The sequence below is a fragment of the Carcharhinus amblyrhynchos genome, chromosome 4 (genome assembly GCF_965287045.1).
Source record: "Carcharhinus amblyrhynchos chromosome 4, sCarAmb.v2.hapA, whole genome shotgun sequence".
NCBI classification, from domain to species: domain Eukaryota; kingdom Metazoa; phylum Chordata; class Chondrichthyes; order Carcharhiniformes; family Carcharhinidae; genus Carcharhinus; species Carcharhinus amblyrhynchos.
The window spans coordinates 27,129,366-27,153,319 of NC_137327.1; the positions used below are offsets into that span (position 1 = coordinate 27,129,366).

The 23,954-nt window shown below is 40.2% G+C and overlaps 1 protein-coding gene across 2 annotated transcripts in view; it reads right to left on the reverse strand.

Annotated features, from left to right (window-relative positions):
• The window catches only part of banp (BTG3 associated nuclear protein), a 182,467-nt gene that overhangs the window by 121,154 nt on the left and 37,359 nt on the right, over positions 1 to 23,954 (reverse strand). For both annotated transcript variants that reach the window (XM_080186883.1, XM_080186882.1), the window contains exons 3-6: positions 19,570 to 19,682; positions 16,420 to 16,619; positions 11,936 to 12,058; positions 2,617 to 2,792 (exon numbers count right to left, since the gene is read on the reverse strand). In XM_080186883.1, coding sequence (XP_080043009.1) covers positions 2,617 to 2,792; positions 11,936 to 12,058; positions 16,420 to 16,619; positions 19,570 to 19,682 — 612 coding nt within the window. The remainder of the gene's footprint in view (positions 1 to 2,616; positions 2,793 to 11,935; positions 12,059 to 16,419; positions 16,620 to 19,569; positions 19,683 to 23,954) is intronic.

Genomic DNA, 23,954 nt, shown 5'->3' on the forward strand with positions numbered 1-23,954 from the left:
ATATTCCATGAATGTCATCTATGCTATCTTTGCCCATCTAATTTTTGCAACCTATATACAGATTAAAACCCCCCATGATCATCGCCATACCTTTCTGACAACTGCCCATTATTTCTTCTTCGATATCCCATCCTACTATGTGATTACTGTTAATGAGCTTCTATATCCTGATTTCCTGAATTTGGGTCATCCTTCACTATTGTGAGAATATTGTCTATAAATAACAAAGCCACCCCTTCACCTTTTTCTAACTTCCTATCCTTCGGAAGTGTCACATACACTTCAATACTTGGGTCCCAATCTATGCCATCCTGCAGCCAGTCTCTGTAATTGCCATTAGAATATTGTCATTTGCCTGTATTGCCACAATCAGTTCATCTGCTTCGTTTCAAATGCTGCTTACATTCACACACGAAGACTTCACACACTGAGACTTTGTCTTTTTATAATTTTTGTAAATCCAGCCTTACTTTTTCATTAACTCTTAGATTTGCATTTTCTGTCCCTTCCTCTCATGGTCTGTTTATCATTTCCCACATCTATACATTCCTCCCATACCAGGTCTCTACTCTATTTGATATACCACATCTTTGCACATTTACACTTGATCCCTTAGTTTTAAACCCACTCTGCTCCTTGTTTATGCAGTTCGCAAGAAACTGATTCCAGTATGGTTCAGGTGTAGAACATCCCAACGGTATAGCTCCCACTTCCCCCAGTATTGGTGCCAGTGCCCCATGAACTAGAACTCACTTCTCCCACAACAGTCTCTGAGCTATACATTCATCTTTCCAATCTTACCTGCTGCATTAATTTGGTGCCTAGCTCCCCATATAGGCTGTACAGAACCTTTCTCCTGGTCTTGCCTATGTTGTTGGTACCTACACTGGATCCTTCCCCTTACCTTCTAAGCTCCTCTCCAGCCGATATCTCAAACCCGGCACTGGGCAGACAACATGGGCGAGATTCTCCGGCTTCCCAGCCACAATATTTCCTGCTGGCAGGAGGTGGCACGTTGTTTGCTAGCAGCAGGATTCTCTGATCCTGCACTGTCAATGGGAATTCCCATTGACGTCATCCCACACTGATGGGAAAACTGCAAGTGGGACTGCGCTGCCACATAGCTTTCTGGACCCTCACTTTTTGTCGCAGAGAACAATGTCAATACCTCTCACTAAGGGCAGCAGGGTGGTACAGTGGTTAGCACTGCTGCCTCACAGCGGCAGGAACCCCGGTTCAATTCTGGCCTCGGATTACTGTGCGGAGTTTGCACATTCTCCCTGTGTCTGCATGAGTTTCCTCTTGGTGCTCCAGTTTCCTCCCCACATTCCAAAGATAAGTTAGGTGAATTGGCTATGCTAAATTGCCCCTTCGTGTCAGGTGTACTAGCAGGGTAAATATGTGGGGTTACGGGAATAGGGCCTGAGTGGCATTGTTGTTGATGCAAGCGCGCTGGGCCAAATGGCCTCCTTCTGCACTGCATGAATTCTATGGTTCTATGGCTATCATGTCATCTACCACCAGTACATTTCTTTTTGATCTGCCCACTTGAACAGCTTTGTGTTTCAAGGTGCCAAGTCTGCTCATCTATCCTGTACAGCTTGCTTTCATCCATACAGGTTGCAGGCACCTCAAACCTGTTGGACAATTGTAAAGTATGAGTCGCTCATTCCCACCTGCTCAGTCCCTTTATCTGCCTTATCCATGATCACATCACTAATCAAAACAGACATCCTTCTGAAACAAGGTGTTCAAGTATTTCACAGGAGGGGCTGAGTACCAATCCTAGGCCTAATTTGATTGTTCGTATGTTCGCTGTAGCTTGGCTTATTTCCTTAAAATGCACACTGAATTTCAAAAGTAAACAAATACCTTGAGGGAAACAAAGCAAAGGATGTATGGGAGAGCTAGGAAGGATAGAAACAACATTCAAGTAAGTATGTTTCTGGCCTTACAGTACTTGACCAGATAGCACATACGAACAATGAAGAGTGGAAAGAGGGTTACGTTTGAATGAGTAACATCACAGCAAGGGAGAAGTGAAGATACAAAATTAAGCATTCGAAGTGTAAAAGATGGGGAATGGTGAACTCAAGGAGATAGGAGGAGAATGCAGTGGGAAATCAAAACATTGGGAACCCATTGGGCCCAAAAGTGGTCAGGTATGAGGTCCTCCGCTCCCACCCCAAATGCAGCCTGCAACTCTTGACAGCTTCTTTCTCCATCATGGAACACACCAACTTCCAAACGGATGGGAAGAAGAAAATAAAGAAACATGCAAAAAAGAGAAAATGAGCAAACATGTAGACATCAGACACTGTCAGAAAGTGACTACCGAAAGGTCTCATACCTGCAATATTAATTGTGTTTTTCTCACAAACATGGCGAGACCTTATGAGTGTTTTGGGTATTTTCTGTTTTTATTTCAGAAAGTGACTATCTTGAAATTTACTGCGGTCACTGCTACCAGAGATTCAAGTTTTTTTGTATTTTCCACGTGCACATGTAACAAAACATTAACAATTCATGACATGAGAAATAAACACTTTGTTTACACAAACTGCATTATTTTCAAAGATGATTTTTCTTCCCAAGTTTACACAAAGTTATGCCTACCTTCAGAATTCAATGTGATGAGCGTAACATTTGGTGCCAAGTTCTGACCACCTGACTGACCACTATTGGAAATGGTGTCACTCGTTTCAGATCCACTTTCAACATCTTCAGTATGACTATCTTCATGGCCAGGAACCTTCACAATTATTGTGTTCTGTCTCCTCCCTGGCATTGAGCTTTGTTGTCCCAAAATAGGAAAAAATACACAAAGTAATAAAGCAACTTATTAGACTACATGTTACTGACATATGAAAAGATTAAAAATGACATTTGGAACTCTATAGTTAACCCTGTAATCCAGTTTGCAACATATTATCAACATGCTAAGATAGCTCATTATTTGTCAGTAGGTAAGTACAGTAAGCCTTACAGACATATTTTATAGAAGTACATATAAAAAATATGCTACTTGGTAGTTGTATCTATTTTTCAATTACATGGAAACATGCCATTTTAATTCTCTTCTCACACCAGAGATCACAGTAGCCACATGTGTTATTATAAAAGGAATATTAATTAAATGAATTTAAAATAACTTAACTTGCATGTGATACACAAGAGAATGGTGAAAATATTGTGCTATGAATGTTTTAAGAGCACCTTAAGTATTGTGGGTTATGGTATCCATGTCGCAAATCAAATACTTTTCATAAATCATGCTCTTTAGCTTTGCACTCTACTTAGTCAGTACACATTTTTTACTTTAAATCTTTTTTTCTGCATAGAACAATTTTGTAAAAACAGCATTATATGGTAATAGAATTTGATCAGACTGTTATATTGTGAAATACAGTATACAGAAGCATTAAAAAATTACCATTTGATAATAATAAAGGCAGACTAAGTTTCAACTTCATAATGCATTAGGAGCTAAAATTAAGCGTGAATGACCTGGCTTCAAAGTGTGTGTAGGAAGACTAAAAAAGCTATTTCTAAAAATAAATTACAACTGGTCTGGAAATTAATACCCAAGGATCAAATAAAACCTATTTAAACTGACATCTCTTCCAGTTCTTTCAAATTATGGGTAGAAACGTCCATTGGGGAGTCTAATTTGGTGGGCAAGTGAGAGATTTCCCCTAGGGTAAGGGAGGGCTGATCTTGCATTGTTCAATTTATTACATATGCAAAGGCTTGACAATTCGAGGTGGAGGCAGGCACATTTGCCTATCATTGCCTCATGGGGTTGAGGATCCACATCTAAAAGGGCACCCAGGCAGCCATTATTTCAATTGAGGGACCGAGTGGCTTATTTCTGCAGCTATTTCCTATGCTTCTTCCTATGCTTCAGAGCAGGAACATTGGTCCGGCTGTGATTCAAGATTTCACAAGACCAGAGTATCACAGAGAAAAAAAATCATGTGGCCTTATCAGGCTGTTCCAACAAAGGTGAGAGGTGCTGTTTGCCAGTAATGACAGCAGGAGGCCCTTCCATTTTATACTGTGGCGGACTGAATGGAGGTCACTGCAGAGGTTAACGGCTGGGACACACACGAGAACTGCTCAGCAGTGCAGAAATAGGATGAACAAGCTGCTGCGCTCAACCAGGTTAGATAGCACAGTTTACTCACTGCAAAGTGATATCCAAAAGAGCAACTGAAATGCCTACTCTTGCTCCTGTCTTTCCATCTTTCTATCAAGCACAGTAAATGTGCAAATGCACAGGGGCATCATACAGGAGTTTGGGTTGCAAGACTCAGCAACAGATGGGGCATGTGCAATGAATTTGTGCCAGTCACTGCATGTTCACAATGTTCTGAGAGTTGCAGGGCATCCTGCTTGTTAATCCCCTGCTGGGGAGGGCTCAGGAGCTGACATAGGCATGATAATGGAAATGGTGGCAGCAGATCCAGCTGAATGCACAGTGGCTGCCAGACATAGAACATTCATCACTCTAGTCATGGAGCAATGCAATGCAATGCACCAGTGACTAGGTGAGGGTGGATGGGGCAACTTGCACTCCCTTCTCTTCAAGAAGGCAGGGAGGTGCCATCAGCCACCCACACAGAGGATCAAAGCCAACCAGGCATCCTAAGAGCTTCAGCCCAGGGCACTGCGAAGGCGATCTGCTACTCCATCTCCCCTCTACCAGTGACCCCATCATCTTCAGCAGGTCAGATTGAGGAGGGCACATCTAAATCAGAGCAGGAGACCCTTAGCAGGCCAGGGCCCTCTAGCCTTCAGTCACCAGAGGACACCCATCAAAGTCATCACATTCAACAGGGCACAGCAGTCAGTAGCCTGCCTCAACCTCCACTGTGGATGTCAGGCTGCATTAAGAGATAGTAATAGAAAAGGAAAGAAATTTTGAAGACACAAAGGCATACAAACTTTGTATATACTTCAGGCACTTTTAAATCTAAGTTCACTCACAGAATTTGGAAGCGTCCCGGATTCCACCTTGCTGCTAGTTGCTACAGTTGTCATGGCTATTTAAGCATGTGGAATTTGAGCTCCCAAAGTCTGATAACAAACTCCCATAGATTCACTTCTCTCACATTCTCAGCAGAATAATTACACAATAATCCCACATGTGTATGATTAATCTCTGCTTATCATTTACGAGTGTGTGGCCTGGACTGGTATCATGTAAGCTATTTCTTGCAGCTCACCATGTTCTGACATCTGAAAATGATATCTGTGTAGGATATTCAATAAGGTCTTAGCATCACCTGCTGCTGTTGCCCCAGTGTGAGATGTGGTCGAATGCCACGAGTACTCAAGGAGAGTTAAACATGCTATGCACTTTAGATCAGTGGTCGCTAAATAGTCCTGGTGTGTTGAATTGCCATTGGCTGCCAAAAATGCATAGGATTTGGGCTTCTTGTGACAACAAGCGAGTCAGCTCACAGATGCCAAAGCATGAATCAAACTGGATGAAGACATAATGAGGAACAAGGAACCAGAGATCTCAAAGAGGACAAAGCTACCATTTCCACCATGAATGGGAATGTGAATTTCTTTTCAAGAATGTCAAACATAAGACCATGGCCAAAAATTTCCCGTCCCATCCGCCACGGAATTCAGAGTGGATGAGGCAGAAAATTTGGTGCTCCATTTAAAGGTCCATTGAACTCAAATGGTTCTGCATCCAGAAATCCCACTCCATTTGTTTAATTTGTCACAGAGGGTAGCCTGGAGTAAAAGAGGTAATCTGGAACTGCATCACAAGACAATGCATGTAAAATTTCAAGAAAATTTCCCTTTACACAACACCATCTGGCAAAGATAGTTGGGGAGTTAAAGTTATCTCCCTCAGCTAAGACACCCCCAACTTATAGTGTTTGGTTGTGCAGGACAAAGCAAACAACGATAGTACAGACACACTCTGTATGGAGTACTGGTATTGGACAGCCCCACCCGAGCAATCCAAACATCTGAATATCGGGGGCGATTGACATCAGTGGAGGCCGTTAAGTGGGCTCCCCGCTGGGCGCCACGGCCTCTGCGAGTCTCCAGCCACTGTATTGCTGGCGTCGTTAGCGCCACGCTAATGATGTCCATTTTTAAATCATAATTCCCCCCCTTCCCTGCCAGGAGTGTTTCATTCTAATGGGGTTTACAACAGCTCCCCACTAGTGGGGAGCTGGCAGCCTGACCCCACTGGAGAGAACAGAAGCCATAGAGACCCCCAGGATGTCAGGCTCCCTGGCAGGGGGTGTGGGGGGAGAAATCGCTGTGATGCCTAACAATTGGGAGGCCAGCAATGCAGGGTTATCGTGCATGCGCTGATCTCTGCTCTGACAGATCGGCACATGCACAGTGGCCCACTCAGTGCTATGCTGCCAGTCTCTCCAGTACGAAAAGGCCCCGCGCTGGGATTTTTAGTGTGATTCATGCTGAGAAACTCTGTAGTGCACAGACGTGGGAGATTCATTTTGAAAGCCTCACTAAAATAAAGCAGGATTTACTCCAGTTTTTATGTGAATGCGATACTAAGAATCTTTTTGGGATAATCCCAGCCAGCATCTTTCAGAGGTCTATCGTCTGCTCAAACATGAACTTTGCAGATGTATGTGCAGCATTGTACTCTTCCTTTGTGGCACTCTGAGGGTGGCAAAATTTCCAGGGACGCACCTTATCTCCAAGGAGCCAGACATGCAATCACTGAAGTCCTTCAAAACCTGTGACACCTAGGAGTGGTTCAAAATGTAAACAAAGGCCGTTCCTATTGATGTATGCCACTGACTGTTGCCAAGGAGCTCTCAAGGTAACATCTGTGCAGTCAATCACCTGTGGCACATGCAAGAAACTTGTATTTTCTCCTGAAACAAATGTTGTTGTAGCCTGGCCTTTGGGATGCAGACAAAATTGGGGACAGATTGGTGCACTCTCTTGAACAGGGCATCTGCCCCAGATGCACTTATATATCACTACCCAGGACTTGCCACACAGGGCCCTAGAAGAGTCCTGGAAGGAACCCTGGTCAAGGAAAGGTGGTGGTGACTGTTAGGGGCCAGATCAGAAACTCCAAGGCATATTGTGAAGTTAATCCTTTTCATGATTTTGGCATTGGGTGAGCATAAGGTATTTCACTCCAAGTATGATTCATTTGATCCAGGCCATTGCTGCTCCTGACCTTTTGCCAATCCGCACTGTGCCCTCTTCCTCACCTGGATGAGAGTCAGTGGAAAGGCAGGGTTACCTGGAGCCTGCAACATCTGGGCTTCTGTGGATCTATGAATGAATTGAACAATCAATGTGGTGAAGATATTCTTGGTAAAAAGTCTGACAACACCAGGTTTTAGTCCAACCTATTTATTTGATAATATACTCACAAGCTTTCGGGGTTAGCCCCTTCGTCAGGTGAATGGAGAGTTCTGGCCTCAGACAGAGCATATAAAGCACAGACAGTTTAGAGATCACTGATTAGAATGCGAATCCTTACACCTAACCTGCTGTTCAAGACCTGAAGTGGCTGATAATGTGAGTGGAAGGAGCACTGATCACAGTTTAAAGAGATGTGTATTGTCTCCAGACAGTATAGTGAGTGAGGTTTTGCAAACCCAGGCAAGTCACGGGGGTTACAGATAGTGCGACATGAACCCAAGATCCCTGTTGAGACCGTCCTTATGTGTGCGGAACTTGGCTATCAGTCTCTGTTCAGCGACTCTGCGCTGTCGTGTGTCGTGAAGGCCGCCTTGGAGAATGCTCGACAGTCACCAGGCAAGACTGTTCCCTTCCTGTTGGCGAACACTTCAGTGGTCACGGGCATTCAGCCTCTGACCTTCGGGTAAGCATTCTCCAAGGCGGCCTTCACGACACACGACAGCGCAGAGTCGCTGAACAGAGACTGATAGCCAAGTTCCGCACACATAAGGACGGTCTCAACAGGGATCTTGGGTTCATGTCGCACTATCTGTAACCCCCGTGACTTGCCTGGGTTTGCAAAACCTCACTCACTATACTGTCTGGAGACAATACACATCTCTTTAAACTGTGATCAGTGCTCCTTCCACTCACATTATCAGCCACTTCAGGTCTTGAACAGCAGGTTAGGTGTAAGGATTCGCATTCTAATCAGTGATCTCTAAACTGTCTGTGCTTTATATGCTCTGTCTGAGGCCAGAACTCTCCATTCACCTGACGAAGGGGCTAACCCCGAAAGCTTGTGAGTATATTATCAAATAAATAGGTTGGACTAAAACCTGGTGTTGTCAGACTTTTTACTGTGTTTACGCCAGTCCAACGCCGGCATACCCACATCATGAAGATATTCTTTGCAGATTTGCCTCTATTTCAGTGCCATCAAGCCAGTGCTAGCCGTGTGCCTGGCTTCCATCTAGACAGAGAGTCCCCTCCACACCTCTTCCAGGTGAATGACATTCTGGAGAAATAGACATGCGTGTTGCTTTCATTCTTACATGACTGTGTATGAACACATTGCTCTTTGACCAGGGTGATGATTGACCTGTGCAAGAAACTTCCCTCAGACACTATTCAGCTTGCCTCCATTATGTTCAAGATTCCATAAAAAAGCCTTGACAGCTTAGAAAGACTACCACGTGAACCCTTGTCAGCAATGACCATTTACTGGGTAAAAAGGCAGCTTGGGGTCAGGGATTTGTGCCATCCACTAGGCATGCCCCTTCAGGGCACTCACCTCTTCTCCCTTCATCCCAGCCTCTGGCAACAGCAGATGGAAAACTGCACAGAATGAACACTGATTGCCCCAGATATTGTTGGGATCTCAATGTTATAAGATTCAAGAGTCAAGGAGAAGAACCTGCTGCTGTGTGGGCTAGACCATTGAGATGAGAACACAGCTGAGAATGTTTCTCATCCAGTTACCTATGATCATTAGAGTGCCCTTTCTGTCAACAAACTGTGCTCACTTTGAGCTCTACCCAACTGTAAAGACCCTCTTCCCCCTCTGAGGATTCAAAGAGATATGGCCTACATCACATATCAAACATGCTGCACCAACCTATACTCTCCTAGTCACCTGCCAACCTCAGCAGTCCCCCACCCCTCTCTCACCACCAGCCTTCAACTTGCAATTAGCATCCTTTATATGCCATCCCTTCGAACCTAAGTCCATTATAAGAACATAAGAACATAAGAAATAGGAGCAGGAGTAGGCCATCTGGCCCTTCGAGCCTGCCCCGCCATTCAATAAGATCATGGCTGATCTGTCGTGGCTCAGTTCCACTTTCCCGCCCTCTCCCCATAACCCTTAATCCCCTCTCTTATCAAAAACCCATCAACCCGCTTCTTAAAAATATTTAGCGAGGCAGCCTCCACCACTTCAACGGGCAGAGAATTCCAGAGATTCACCACCCTTTGAGTGAAGAAGTTCCTCCTCAACTCCGTTCTGAACCGCCCCCCCTCTATCTTGAAGCTGTGCCCCCTAGTCCTACTGTCTTTTTTGAGCGGGAAGAGTCTTTCCACCTCTATCCTATCCATCCCATTCATCATCTTATACGTATGGTTCCCACTGACATCTCCCATTATTTGAGCCACATGTTTTGTATGTTTCCACCCCTTCTCCACATTAAACTTTCAGCTATCTAACTATTACCCTTGACCTGCCACCCTACTGCACCCCACTCCCCCTTTCACTGTGACTATTCCCTCCACTGCCCAGTCCCCTAAGTTTAACCCCTAAGGACCCCACCATAGATAGCAGCAAACCCATCCTCTAGAACCATCCCTCTCCAACCAACCCTGCCTGGAAATGCTCTCTCCCATCCAACCATATGACCCCTAAGACCCAAAAAGCAAAGCCTTTCCTTCCATCCATATCCCTGCACCTTCAGCATTCCCCAGCAGCTTCCCTCTCTGCCCTAGAAAGCCTTCCTTCCTGCCCCTGGGTTTACCAGCACCTAATCTCAATTGATCTACAATGGGGTCCTTGGAGTTAAACTGAGGGAACTGGGTAGTGCAGGCTGACATGTGTAGGCAGTATCAAGCAGGTAAAAACAGTGGTTACACATTTCAAAGCAGTGAATAAACACAACCTCGCCAGGCATATAGCAATGATTTGCACTTGTAAATGTAAATATTTCAATTTCTGACTGCCGGGGATCTTAACTTGGAAGGGGAGTCTAATTCTGTCAGGCTGGCCTTTTAAAGAGCATGCATGACTTGTTAATACACAAGAACATAACACAAGATATAGAAATAGGAGTAGGCAACTAGGCCCTTTAGATCTGTTCTGCCATTCAATGCTATCATGGCTGATCTACGCCAGCCTCGACTCCTTTTCTGTGCCATTTTACATTTAAATACATGCAAAAGGGCTTCACAACTTTGTTCAGCGGGAAGTGCAACCTGCCTTTAAAGAGAACATAACTGCAAAAGTTCATCCCGTCATCAGTAAACTGACATTTGGCCTCACGCCAAATTATGCTCCCTGTCTGCCAAGCTTCCCGCTGTTGGTGAGCCTGGAAGATGCCACACTATGATTTTATAGCATGTTCTATCTGGAGTCAAAAAAATAAAATTAAGAAGAAACCACCTCAAATTTGATTTACAATGCCTTAAGACCTTCTAACATCAAAGTAAATTTCCACCATACTTCTCTAATAATTTCATATTCAGGCAGCTACCAGTCAATCAGTAATGTATTACCAGCCAAACTATAATATTATTTGCCAACAATCCTGTCATCCAGTGTACCTACACAATCCTTATCCATGATTAATGTTCAAAGCACAAAATGTCTGCTAATGATGTCATTCCACTGATGAAGAATATCACCAATGTGCAAAATTTCAGTTTTTTTTTACCTGATTATGACTCTGCAGGATCTCACTTTCCACTTTATATAGATGCTACACAGATTTTGAAAAAGGTTGCTCAGAGTTGCAACAACCATCCAGATCAAAAAATCATATTCCACTGTTAATTAAAGTAACTTTCCAACCAAGATCTTTGAATTAGTAAGAATATTTAATTTTTTGCATGTTTCTCAAGTGAACAAAAAGTAACCATAATAGCCCTGATGGCATATCCTCAGACAAAAGTCAGGAAATGCAAGATTATTTGCCCAATTTTTAACACAGTGGCTCCATCTGACTGTTTGGGGAGAGCCTCATCATCATGTTCCAGGTTCCTGATGTAAAAAAAAACTGCAATAAATTCACCTACCAGGCAGCAGAAAATTCAGTGTTGGCAATTTCATACCGTGAGAAATAGGAATGCAATTTTTAAAAATATCTGTAAGGAGCACTGGAAACAATAGAATCAGGTGTTTCTCTGATGAGGCCAAAGAACTTCTTCTACAGGGAGGCAAGATTATTTCAGCAATCAGCACAAGATTGTTATATTATTTTGCAGACTGGACATATCGCTACATTCATGAATATACACAAAAAGCATGAAAGGGTCAGGTTGCTTCCACAGCTGTGGAAAGAGTCAAAATATATATGTGTTGTTGTATTTTAGAATTTAGCCATTTTTTTATACAAGTCAACAATGTCATTTATTTTAAGTTATATCTATTTTAGAAGTTATTTTCTTCCCCAATCACGATTTCATTTGGCCCTGTAAGTCTCATACTTCTGTCATTCAATCTTTCCTATCTTCCAGCCTATCACAGGCATCCTTTTATGTCCTCGTCCCAGCCACTCCTTGCTCAACATCTCTAACTTTTACCAACTCTGATGAAAGACCTGAAACTTGATTCTCTCTCCACAAATGCTGCCTGTCCTGCTGGGTACTCCCAGCATTTTCTGTTTTCATCTTATAACTAATAACTACATAGGGAGCCAAAAATCCTTGGGGTGTGCAACTAAATGGACCAGTAGGTTATGGTTTTTGCTAATGAATCTTGATACAACAAGAAAATGAAGTGGAATTTCTAAATTTCACCAACTTGCTGAGAATATTGTCCATGGTGTCTGTTCCTCTAGATGAAGGTTCTTCCTGTCCAACAACCTTGGAACCAATTGGGTTTTGACGATCACTATTTAATATTACAGTAGTCTGTGGTACCGTGCTGCAAGAAATAACGTCAGGTGAAAAAATAATATACTTGAACACATTCATTCATAAAAAGATCATAATGAAATATTATATTTAACAAGTGAAGATAGAATGTATTTAATTCCATATATACACAGATCAACATTTTGATAAATATGTTCACTCATTAAAACTAAAATATATTGAGTTTCTGAACTGCTTGAATACTGATATTTCACATTTCTCTCCCCTCCAAACCACTCCCACTGTAACAATGCAGACATTTGTTTTGCCAGCCAGAACTGTTTCAGCCCTCCTTGACCAGGTTTCAGATAATTCTTTTCTCGACTTGCAATTTTACAGTTTACCGGACATTCACTAAAAAGTAGTTTTGTTATTTAATTTTCATCAGGAATTCATTTGAGGGTCATAACAGGTGATGAACTGATTGTTTAAACTTTTAAGATAGCACAAAACAAAAGAACATCATAGGGAGTCACATTGTGAAGAATTCAGAGAAGTAATACACCAATCCACAACCCACCCAGCCAATGGCGGGCAGGAGTGGACCTGGGGGTTTTAAAGGGTAAAAAGTTATGAAACCCAACTACAGCCTACAAACACGGTCTATATCCAGTTCAACTACAGCAGGTTTTGAATCAGTCAAGCAACTTGCTCTGGAAAGGCAAACCAGTAATTAAATGAGCTCAATGCCTCAGAGCCTGGGAAACATTTGAATCTAATAGCTACGAGCCAAACTTGCCCAAGGGTCAGGAAACTCAGCAGCCAAAAGCTGCTAGGTGCAGCGGGCGTGCTCTTCCAGTGCTTCTTGTGTGCCAGAAGGAGTACTTTCCTCAGCCCCTCAAGCAAACATGCCACAATTCCTCCCCTCCATACAATTGGCTTAACTCTACCACTTGCTTTGTGAGATCTCACAACCCCCTTATGTACTATCTCTCCCTGAGGAGAAGAATGTAGTTTTTGGACGTCAACTATAAACTATATATTTTTAAAAATGACAGGACTCGTGTGGTTTTCAAGCATTCGTTTAATCGCATACAGCCTGTGGGAAGAGGCTGTTGTAGTTTTGTCAGCACTGAAAAAATGATACATAAAATAAAACAAACTTTGCATTGTGGGATTTGCCCTAGGTTTTTCAGGTCCACTAGCACGCTGAGCAAGGTATACCCATGTCTGAAAATAACGCTAACAATAGTGCAAGCTATCATTATTTCATCATATTAATATAGAGTCCGTAATTAACAAAGAACTAATTAATGTTTTAATATTTTGGCAGCACCAGAAATATACTATTTATGTTAAACAGGGAGTAACAGGTTTGTTGATGTCAAAATAGACATACAACACCTCTTGGATAAATACAAAGAGATAAATGGTTCAATTAAGGGGATTTAAGTGAAACTCAAGACTGAATCTAATAGTCAACCAAAGCAAGGATGGTGCCATTTGTAATTTATTCCAAGGCTGAAGAAGAAGTACGACTTGTTAACAACAATATATTAGAATGAGTGACTGGGCTATCTGTATTGTACCTGTCATGAAGCCAGATGGTTCAGTTCATATTTGTGGTGGTTTTAAAACAACCATCAATCTAGTGTTGTATCCTGATTGATATGAAGATATGTTTGCTGAGTAATCAGATGGGCAGAAATTCAGAAAGATTGATTTTTCATAAGCATAGTTACAAATAAATGTGGCTGCTGAATCTCAACCATTGCTTCCCACCTTAACTCATACAGGTCTTTTATATCATAAAAGATTGCCTTTTACAATAACATCTGCACCACCCCTATTCCAAAGATCAATTGATCAGATTTTAAGTGGTCAAGGTGGTAAACGCCAACACAAAGTACCTAAATAGGTGGACGCTCTTTTGGAAGCACCACGGCCTATGAAGGTGATACAACTGAGGTCCTTTCTCAGATTAATAAATTATAATGGCAACTTAGCCACATTATTGAAGCCATTGCATAATTTGTGAAACAGTCATGGGACTAGAATACAGTATGTGAGAAAGCATTCAAGGATGTCAAAGATGCTTTACAGAAATCTTAAGTATTGGTTCATTATTGGTTCATTTTAATCCGAAGCTACCATTTGTCTGTGACGCTTCACCTTATGTAGTAGCAGTAGTTTCACATATTATGCCTTTGGAAGGAGAACAACCAATTGCTTTTGCTTTGTGTACTCTAACTAGTGCTGAATCTAACTATACTCAGCTAGAAAAAGAAGCACTGAGTATGAAAGATGCAAAGAATATATGAAAAGATAAACAATTAACATGAAAGATTGAAATAATAAAAAAGGAAAAATGAGACTAATTTAACACCATACAGGAGATATTTTCGCCAAGGCAGAATACAGTTGAAGTAATTTGTCCGGAAGGGGAGACTATCAATGTAGCAGTAAAGGAGGGGTTGAAGCAATATTGGATTAAATAAAAATTGATAAACAGGTATTTAAAGGTTGAAAAGCTTCCAAGTAAGAAAACGACCTTGTCCAAATGAGAGGCATCCTAGGCAAAGGGTGGATATTGTGGAAATTCTAGCCACAATCTTCCAATACTGTTTTGACACAAGGTGGTACCAGAGGACTGGAGGATTACAAATGTTATACAACTGCTTTAAAAGGGGGGAAATAAACCTGGCAACTACAGGCCAACCAACATAACATCTGTCATTGGAAAACTTTATATATAATAGCCTGGGACAGAATTAATTTTTATTTGTAACAATATAGGCTAATAGTTCAAAGTTATAATGAATATGCTGAAGCCAAAACTTGTTTGGCTAACTTAATCAAGTTATTTTGTTAAGTAAGAGTGTTGATGGAATAGTGCTGCAGTTGATATTGTGTAGATGGACATTGAAAAGGTAATTGACACAGTACTACATAACAGGCTTATGAGCAAAATGAAAACTTGCAATATTAATAGGACTGTGACAATGAGCATATTAAATTGGCTAAGTGCCCACGAGCAGAGGGAAGCGAAGTAGAAAATGTACAGAGTAATAAAGTTATTTTTTTCAGCTATTTCCAAGTATGATGGCCACTACCTTCCTGATGCATATATCAATGACTTATGGGCACACGGTGCATAATTTCAAAGTTTGCAGTTGACACCAAATTCAAATACAATAACTATGAGAAAGACAGTAGCATACATCAGGAGGTCATATACATAATGGTGAAATGGACAGATAAAACGTTTTTTTTAGTGATGTGTGAAGTGACACATTTTGGTAGAAAGAATTAGTAGAAGTCCAAACTGACAGTTATAATTTTAAGGAGGCGTGCAGCAACAGAGTCATCTGGGACTACATGTACACAAATCTTAGAAGGTGATAATACGTGTTGAAAATGTTATTAGAAACACAATGGGATATTTAGCATTATTATTGAGGAATAGATTAAAGTAATTCATGTTTGCCAGTTAAGGGAAAAGCAAGAACATGTTATTTTCAGCTAAAAGCTATAACAGAGATTTGAGCCTCATGGCTGTAACCAGTTCCCTGGAAGGTTCTACAGCAGAAACCCAAGCCCTCCAGGGTGATCCATCAACCTGCTCCCTGATTGGTTCCCCAAGTCATGTGACCTTTACTCTGTAAATGATTCTTAAAGGGACAATCATCACATCCCTCCCCTTCTAAGTCCTTTTATACAATTTACACAGTCCAAGTAAACATTTAGTACATGAATTTAGTCAACTGTAAATTCTGAATCCTTGTGAAGCAGCATAACTCCTTTGTCTGGAGCACTTCCACAGGATTTCTGTCACCCAAACCTGTATTCAACTTGATCATAGACCGCAAAGTGTATCTTTAAACTTTCAGCAAGGATTACAAATCAGGTGATTAAAGATTCTGGTGATAAAAGTTGGTCCTCAAAATAATCCATACTATATACAAAGTGAAGAAAATGCAATTAAAATTGCTGTGACAGATTGTCTTTTATGCTAATTGCCTCTTTATATCTTTGTCCTTTGGAATCCTTTTTGAGTCCTTTCTGATCACCATCAGTTTCAAATCAAATAATTGTAGCAGTAACTGATTTAACGCGGTTTATCACTATAGATGTGGAAATTATGCTTTTGATACCAAATTACATTAATTTATTAGTAACAAAAATGGGATATCAGAAAAAAAGACAAAATTCACAGCAAGCCTGTAGCACATATTCAACCTTATATAGACACTCTATGCATGGTTTAAAAACTCCCACCTTTCACGCTCTCGTGAAGGCAGTTAATAACTATCTGGATTTTGCTGCTATACAACAGTCAGCTGCTTCAAAACAATAATGCACTTTTGTATTGCATACAAGTTGCCTGCAATACATTTTCCTGAATACTTGTTTCCATAGCACAAGGTTTACCTGCGAACTTTGTTCCATGTCTGTGTTGCACCCAGAGGAGATCCTGCCACCATGGGGACCTGGATAGGACTATTTTGTTTATTAAGAACCAAGTCTATTTTTTCTTCAATAGCTTTACAAGTTGCTTCCACAGCCTGGATTTTAGCTTCAATGCTGTCCAGACGCAAACAAATGGCCTGATTAATGTCAAAGAGAATGGACTGTAAAAAAGAAAAAAATCATTTTGTAATTTGTGACTGTCACTTTGGCTTTATGAATAAATATTTGAAAAAGGATAACTCAATATCTTTGTTGAATTACCAACTTTTTAAGTGGGTTTGCATTTTATCTGTTCACTTTCAATTAGAACACAGGCTTTCAATTATGACAGTATATCAGCTTATTTTGTTTAAATGGACAAATCCACACTAAAAACTTTTACTTTTGAAATTTTACATTTTTACAATAGCCTTGAGTACAGAATGTTCAACATCTAGGAAAGGAATATCTGAAAAGTTGGAAACCTTTCACAAACTAGGCCAAGAACTGAATAAATGAGAATTTAATTCCCAAGTAGAAAGCATGTATGAATTATAAACATTTCATGACAAATTCGATATTATTTTCAATAATGTGAAATTACTACAAATAGTATACACAATAATTAAGCTAATTGGAAACCTGACGTTCACAAATGTACGCTATAGGATTAAAGAATAAATAATATTGTCCAAATATTTCACTGCCTTAAAGTAAAAATATAATGCTCAAATACCCCATAAGCCCAAATAACCCATGTGAAATATCTGTACATTGGAAGTCTTTTTTAACATATAATCCATAACATCAATTTTTTATTTAGTTTTAAAACAAATACACTGCATCAGATATTAGTACTTTAATCATAGAAATCTGCAATTATTTCACCAAAAATATTTGGAAGATTATTAATTAAACAAGACAAACATCTTTCCTGTACTAGACACTTACAGGTGTCCCTCTTCCCTGGATATGCAGCAACATCACCATCTAGTGGTTACAATTGAGTATGGCCCTAGTTATGAAACCAATACCAATATGACCAGCCCAGAATTTGCTGGGAAAGTAATGTGTATTTCCTGGCATTTGCCAATATTAGAGCATAAAATGTACAGTAGTTGCGGGAAAAAAGAGAAACAGCATGAATTGCTGGACACCGCTCTGCCATTAAAAACAAAAGAACATGATAAATAGGAGGAGGCCATTCAGTCTTTCAAACTCATTCCACCATTCAATGAGGTCATTGCTACACTTCGCCTTCAACATAATTTTCTTGCAATATCTCTTGATGTTTTTAATATATAGAAACCTATCCATTTGAGTCATGCATGTACTCAACGACTGAGCTGCAGAAGCCCTCTGAGGCAATGAATTCCAAAAATCTACCGCCAATTGAGTAAAAACAATTTCTCCTCATTTGAGACTATGCCCCTCTGATTCTGGACCACCCCGCCCCTACATGTACCTTGTTAAGCCATGTAATAATTTTGTATGTTTGAATGAGATCGCCTCTCATTCTTCTAAACCCCAAAGAATAAAAGCGCAGTTTATTTATGGAGAGAGGGCTAGCCCTCTCTCCACAAATTAATTAATTTAGTGAACCAGTGCCCACAGAAACAGGGGCTCACTGTCAACCTTAAACTACTGGATTTGCACGGGAAATATGCATTAAGTTCACTTAATCAAAATTATGATAGGTATTTAATAACATAATTCTTTTTATGTTGAGATTTACGTTCCTGTAATGCCATTCAACATTTGAGGTCAAGAAAAGGAAAAGTGAAACTAGGAAGTCTCACTCCTGGTGAATTGTTGCTGGACAACTTTTACATCATTACTTTTCTGATGTCTATTTGTCTTTCTGGCTTAATAAATAATCTTTCCCTCTATTTATTTGTCTTTCAACATACAATTAAAACAAATTTCATCTTATTTCCTTTTCCACTGTTTCTCCATTTCTTTCTCTATTGATGATTTGAATTAAGGAAATTCAATGGTGGTCCCATCATTCACCAAAGTCCCACACGCTCAATTATCAAATTTCACTTCAAGGAAAGTGCACAAAAAGGTTTTTGCATTGGAGAGTTAATTCAGTTCATATGACAAGCCATGAGTGCCCCAATTGTGGGAAGCTTTGGGCTCCTGAAACATTATGAGAACACAATACAACATAGACATCGGTGTTAGCTACGGCTCAGTGGTAGTTCTCTCAACTGAGCCGACATGTTGTGGGAGTTCAGCCCTCATTCTAGACACTTGAGGAAGTAGCGTAGAGGGTAACTGAAAGTTCTGTTTTTTGAGTTCAAATTTTATCTATTCTGAACTGGATAAAGTCCATATATTTACCACTGGGGTAGAGGATGTTCACAGTATGTTCAGTGCATGATCGAGGGCAAGGATATACAGGTAAAGGGCATTGATTGATTATCTAAAAATGACGCTGGGACACTGGGTGTTGATGATGGGGGAGACAGATATAATGTGATATACTGTAAATAAATGTAGAATTAAGTTGTACTTTACCACTTGGCTTCAAAATGAATTAACTGAAAAATAATTCTACCTATTGCCCAAAGTGGCATTGACAATGATTTGGAAACAAGATTAACTTCATCTTTTTGACATGTTAGTAAGTAGTCAATCACAAAACCTAATGTAATTAGAACTAATTCAAGCTACACTGTTCATTTTAACTGAACATTTTCACGGAATTAGCAGAATGCAGACTGGGCCATCAATTTGTTCAGGACTGCAAGAAATATTTCGCTGCAAGAAGGGAAGGAAATGGTGAAGGATTACCAGAGACCACTCGGTGCAGCTCAAAATAATAATGTAGAGCCATTCTCTCTTCAGGTAATGATGTGTAAGCCAAGTAAGAGGTGATTAAATTTTGTATGTTTTACTCCAAATCAGGTTCCAACTTTCTGCAGACTCCTGACCACAGAGATGAATTGCAGTTAACGGTCTCCAAACTAATGCTGCACCAACTTCAAACTTCAGAAAATGGTGCTCATTTCCAAATTATATTTTTTTCACAGATTTAAACATTTGAAATGTAATTCAGTGATAACTTTCAAACAGTAATTCTGCAGAATCTAAATTTGATAAAAGTATACCCTTTTCCGACATTACCTTTATTGTTGCATCTTGGATTGGCTGCCCATTTGAAATATCTACACGTTGGCGTTTAAGAGCTGGTTGTTCAATCCCATCCTCAGACTGATGATTCTCCAAAACGTCTGAAACTGATTAAATCAATTGTACATGTTCAGTATTAAGTTTATTTGCCTTCTGTATCACATAGGCACATATTGTGGAGTCTTGAAAGGCGTATATAAAATTTGTTGCCCTCATTAATTTGCACAAATATTGGCATCAGAACTAGTGCAGGAGTATCCTCTGGGCCCCACAAAGAAAGTTTAAATTTGCCGCTTCCACAGACATGCTGTTAACCCGTTCCTCCTGCCACTTTCCGCAAATTATATGATTCATGCAGGTGTGCCAGGCAGGCAACACAGCCACTTACATAGCCTGAGCAGGTAGCCTCCAGACAGTATGATTTAGTGTCACTTCCTGTCTGCTACCATACAGCAGATGGAAAGTCAACAAGAGAATTTAAATGCAAACTAAGAGTAGTAAATTCTCTTATTTTGGGTGCAGCCAGTGAATTTCTAACTGATATAGCTGCTCACCCATTTACAACAGGCTCAAAATTAAATTTATAACCACTGATTCATCAGTGTATGAAAGTATGAAAACAAATTTAACTCCAAAAGATCAGGCACACTGTGGTATGAAAAAAATGTCACTGTTAGGGACATCAATCTTCACAGTGTACAATGAAATGGTTTATAGAGATAAAATTTATGTAGTACAGAGGTATTTCACCACAGTACAATTATAATTAATTCTGTTGTTGCAGTGTGATTTAACATTCAATGTAATTTCAATATTTTAACAATAATAGAAAAAGATTTTTGATTCAACATTCAGGTTACATTTTCTGTGTAGGACCTCACGTTTTGTTACAAAAAATGGGTTATATTTTTCTCCGTGTATGTAGTTGAGGAAAACATTTCATGAAATAATTGGAAACCATTAGCAGTTTGCTGTTGTTTTACTGACAGAGGTCAGTATGACCACAAATGACCACTCAATGACAGGGAAGAAAATAACTGCAAATAAACCAGGCTGCTATTCTGTACTTTCCAATAGCTGGATTACAAATCAGCCATATTTGTTGCATCTGAACTTAATGAAGCAATGATAGTTAGAGTGATCATTGTTTAGCAATGATTCAGTGTAGTCCAGATCTATTACAAATGAAATTCCTTCCTTTGCCCATGTTATAGTGCAAGTGCTTCATGCTCTGTTGTGAGAATAAACTTACAAGAAAGATTTTGGTAACATGTTGATAAATTGATTATGATAGTTATTGTTTTCTTTTTAATAGGCAAATATATTTTTCTACAGAAGTTAACAACCAGGATGCATTTGCTACTGATCTGTGTTTGATCCTTTCAAAACAACAGCTCTCAATCCATGAGACATCTACTGTCATAGTGATACACTTTAGCAGAATTTGTATAATAGAACCAAATTCATTTTCATTGCCTACATTCACTTGTCTAATCCTATAGTATATATTTCAAAACAAACTGTTTGAAATTACTACCTGTGACTGAAAAATTCAGAATAAACATTACACAGAAATTCACTAGTTCAAAGAAAGGCTGTAGTTCAATCACATTTTCAGGTGGTGATACTTTCTAATTTCCTTCAATCTTTTCCACTAACACCTGCTGGCAAGCCTATAAAATGTCCATTCTTCAAAATGTTTGTCCACCATTTAATTAAACAGAGGTTCACAGATTTATGGAACTGCTACATCCTAATCTATTATAGAACATAGAACATTACAGCACAGTACAGGCCCTTCGGCCCTCAATGTCGTGCCGAGCTATGTCCAATCCCAAGATCAAGCTATCTCACTCCCTATAATTCTGGTGTGCTCCATGTGCCTATCCAATAACCACGTGGAAGTTCCTAAAGTATCCGACTCCACTAACTCAGCAGGCAGTCTATTCCACACCCCAACCACTCTCTGAGTGAAGAATCTACCTCGGACATCCCTCCTATATCTCCCACCATGAACCTTATAGTTATGCCCCCTACTAACAGCTACAAACACCCAAGGAAATAGTCTCTGTACATCCACTCTATCAATCCCTCTCATCCTTACAAACCTCTATTAAGTTGCCTCTCATCCTCCTCTGCTCCAAAGAGAAAAGCCCCAGTTCCCTGAACCTTTCCTCATAAGACCTACCCTTCAAGCCAGGTAGCATCCTGATAAAACTCCTCTGCACTCTCTCCGATGCTTCCATATCCTTCTTATAGTGAGGTGACCAGAACTGAACACAATATTCCAAATGTGGTCTCACCAACATCCAGTATAGTTGCAGCATAACCCCAGAGCTCTTAAACTCAAACCCTCTGTTAATCAACACTAACACACTATAAGCCTTCTTCACTGCTCTATCCACTGGAATAGCAACCTTCAAAGATCTTTGGATATGAACCCCAAGATCTCTCTGTTCCTCCACATTCCTTAGAACCCTGCCGTTGACCCTGTAATCTGTATTCAAGTTTGTCCTACCAAAATGAATCAACTCACACTTATCAGGGTTAAACTCCATCTGCCACTTTTCGGCCCAGCTCTGCATTCTATCAATGTCTCTTTGCAGCCTGCAAGAGCCCTCCACCTCATCCACTATACTATATAATCTCAAACACTAATATTCTGATTCAATTTTAGCATGGAAACAGGGGGTACATCCTATTTAGTTAATTCTACAATAATCTAATCCTTTACCGTCTAATATCATCATTTCAGCAGAATTGTTAAAAGGAAATATTGAGCCGATGTTGCAGAATCCATTTCTTATATTTAATTTAGCCTTCCAAGGCACAAACAGCTCTTCAGGGTTCAAATACAATCGACTTATTTAATTCCACAAGCCACTGTTCTTTTTTTTCCAACCATGACTTTTCCAGCTGTTTAACAGCACAGAAGACAATAAGCTAACCTCTTTACATCAACAATATATCTGGACTTTAAAGATCACAGATACATCAACTTTTGTGGTCGCAGGCAGTACAAGAAACGCCTGTATCCTAGATATCTTCACAACTTCAAGAGAAACAACAAAACAGCTGTGTGATAAAGAAGGTTGGGTGAGGGGATAAATAAAATGAATTGGGTGAATTATTATATCAGGGCAAAGTTTACAGTATGTTTCCAGTCCGATGAGGAAGGAAGAACTGCTCGATCCGGTTCTAGGGAAAAAGATAGATTAAGTCAATCAAGTGTCAGTAGCAGAAGATTTATAGTAGTATTTATGTTAGCTAAGGAAGAAGAAAAGGAGAAATTCAGAGTAAAACATATTTAACTTGAGAAGGACCAATTTCGGATGATGTGGACTATCTGATCTCCAGACTATTCATGATCTCCAGTCCTGACATAAAATTTGACCCTTGGTCTGATTGGATTTCCTTTGATAAGCCATATCTTGAAAAGAATTTGGTTAACTTCTCTACTACTGTCTTAGTGGTAAAAGTTCTTAAGAGTATGGTTTCAGGGAATCAGGTAGATATATCCACAATAGTTAGCAAATATTAATTCCCACTTCTTATTCTCAGTAATGACCCTACACAGCTGATTAAGACCCTTGTAAAAGGTTCTTCAAATGCTGATATAGGGATCAAGGTGCTGGTTTAGTAACTGCTTACAGCTTCCCTATTCGGGACAGAGGTGACACGTTCGACAAAAGGTGACTACATCCTCGTGTAGTTGGACCAATAAAACTGTCTTCAGGTTTTGTCTCCTGTTTTCTGTATTCCGAGGTATCCCCATATTACAATCTTGTGAGCTATCCTCAGAACCTCATTCCTGTACTCAGAAATACAATTTGGTGTGCTTCTGCCCCACTGGTGCTCTGCACTAACATATAGTGATCGCCATTTTCTCATTAATGTGCTCTCCTTGGATGATTGTCTGTGTAGAGTTTGTACGTTCTCCAGGGGTCTGTGTGGCTTCCCCCCAGGTGCTCCGGTTACCTCCCACAGTCCAGTGATGCGCAGGTTAGTTGACTGGTCATGCTAAATTGCCCCTTATCGTCAGGGAGATTAGTAGGGCAAATATGTGACGTTACAGGGATAGGGCCTGGGTGGAATTGTTGTCAATGAAGGCTCAATGGGTATAATTACTTCCACTTGCACTGCAGTGATTCTATAATGCTATGATTCTAACCTGATCTCACTGGCCTCACAACTCTTCCCACTTTTATTTTAGCTTATGAATTTCACTGCGCAATCCAGAAAAAAAGGTCAGGATGGTCTGTCTGTAATCTTCCTGTGACTGGATTCTCTACTGGCTGTTCGACTAGCATAAACATTACTACCATCTGTGATCCCTGCTCTACCATTTCCCAGAATGAATTAAATGCCTGCAATGGGTA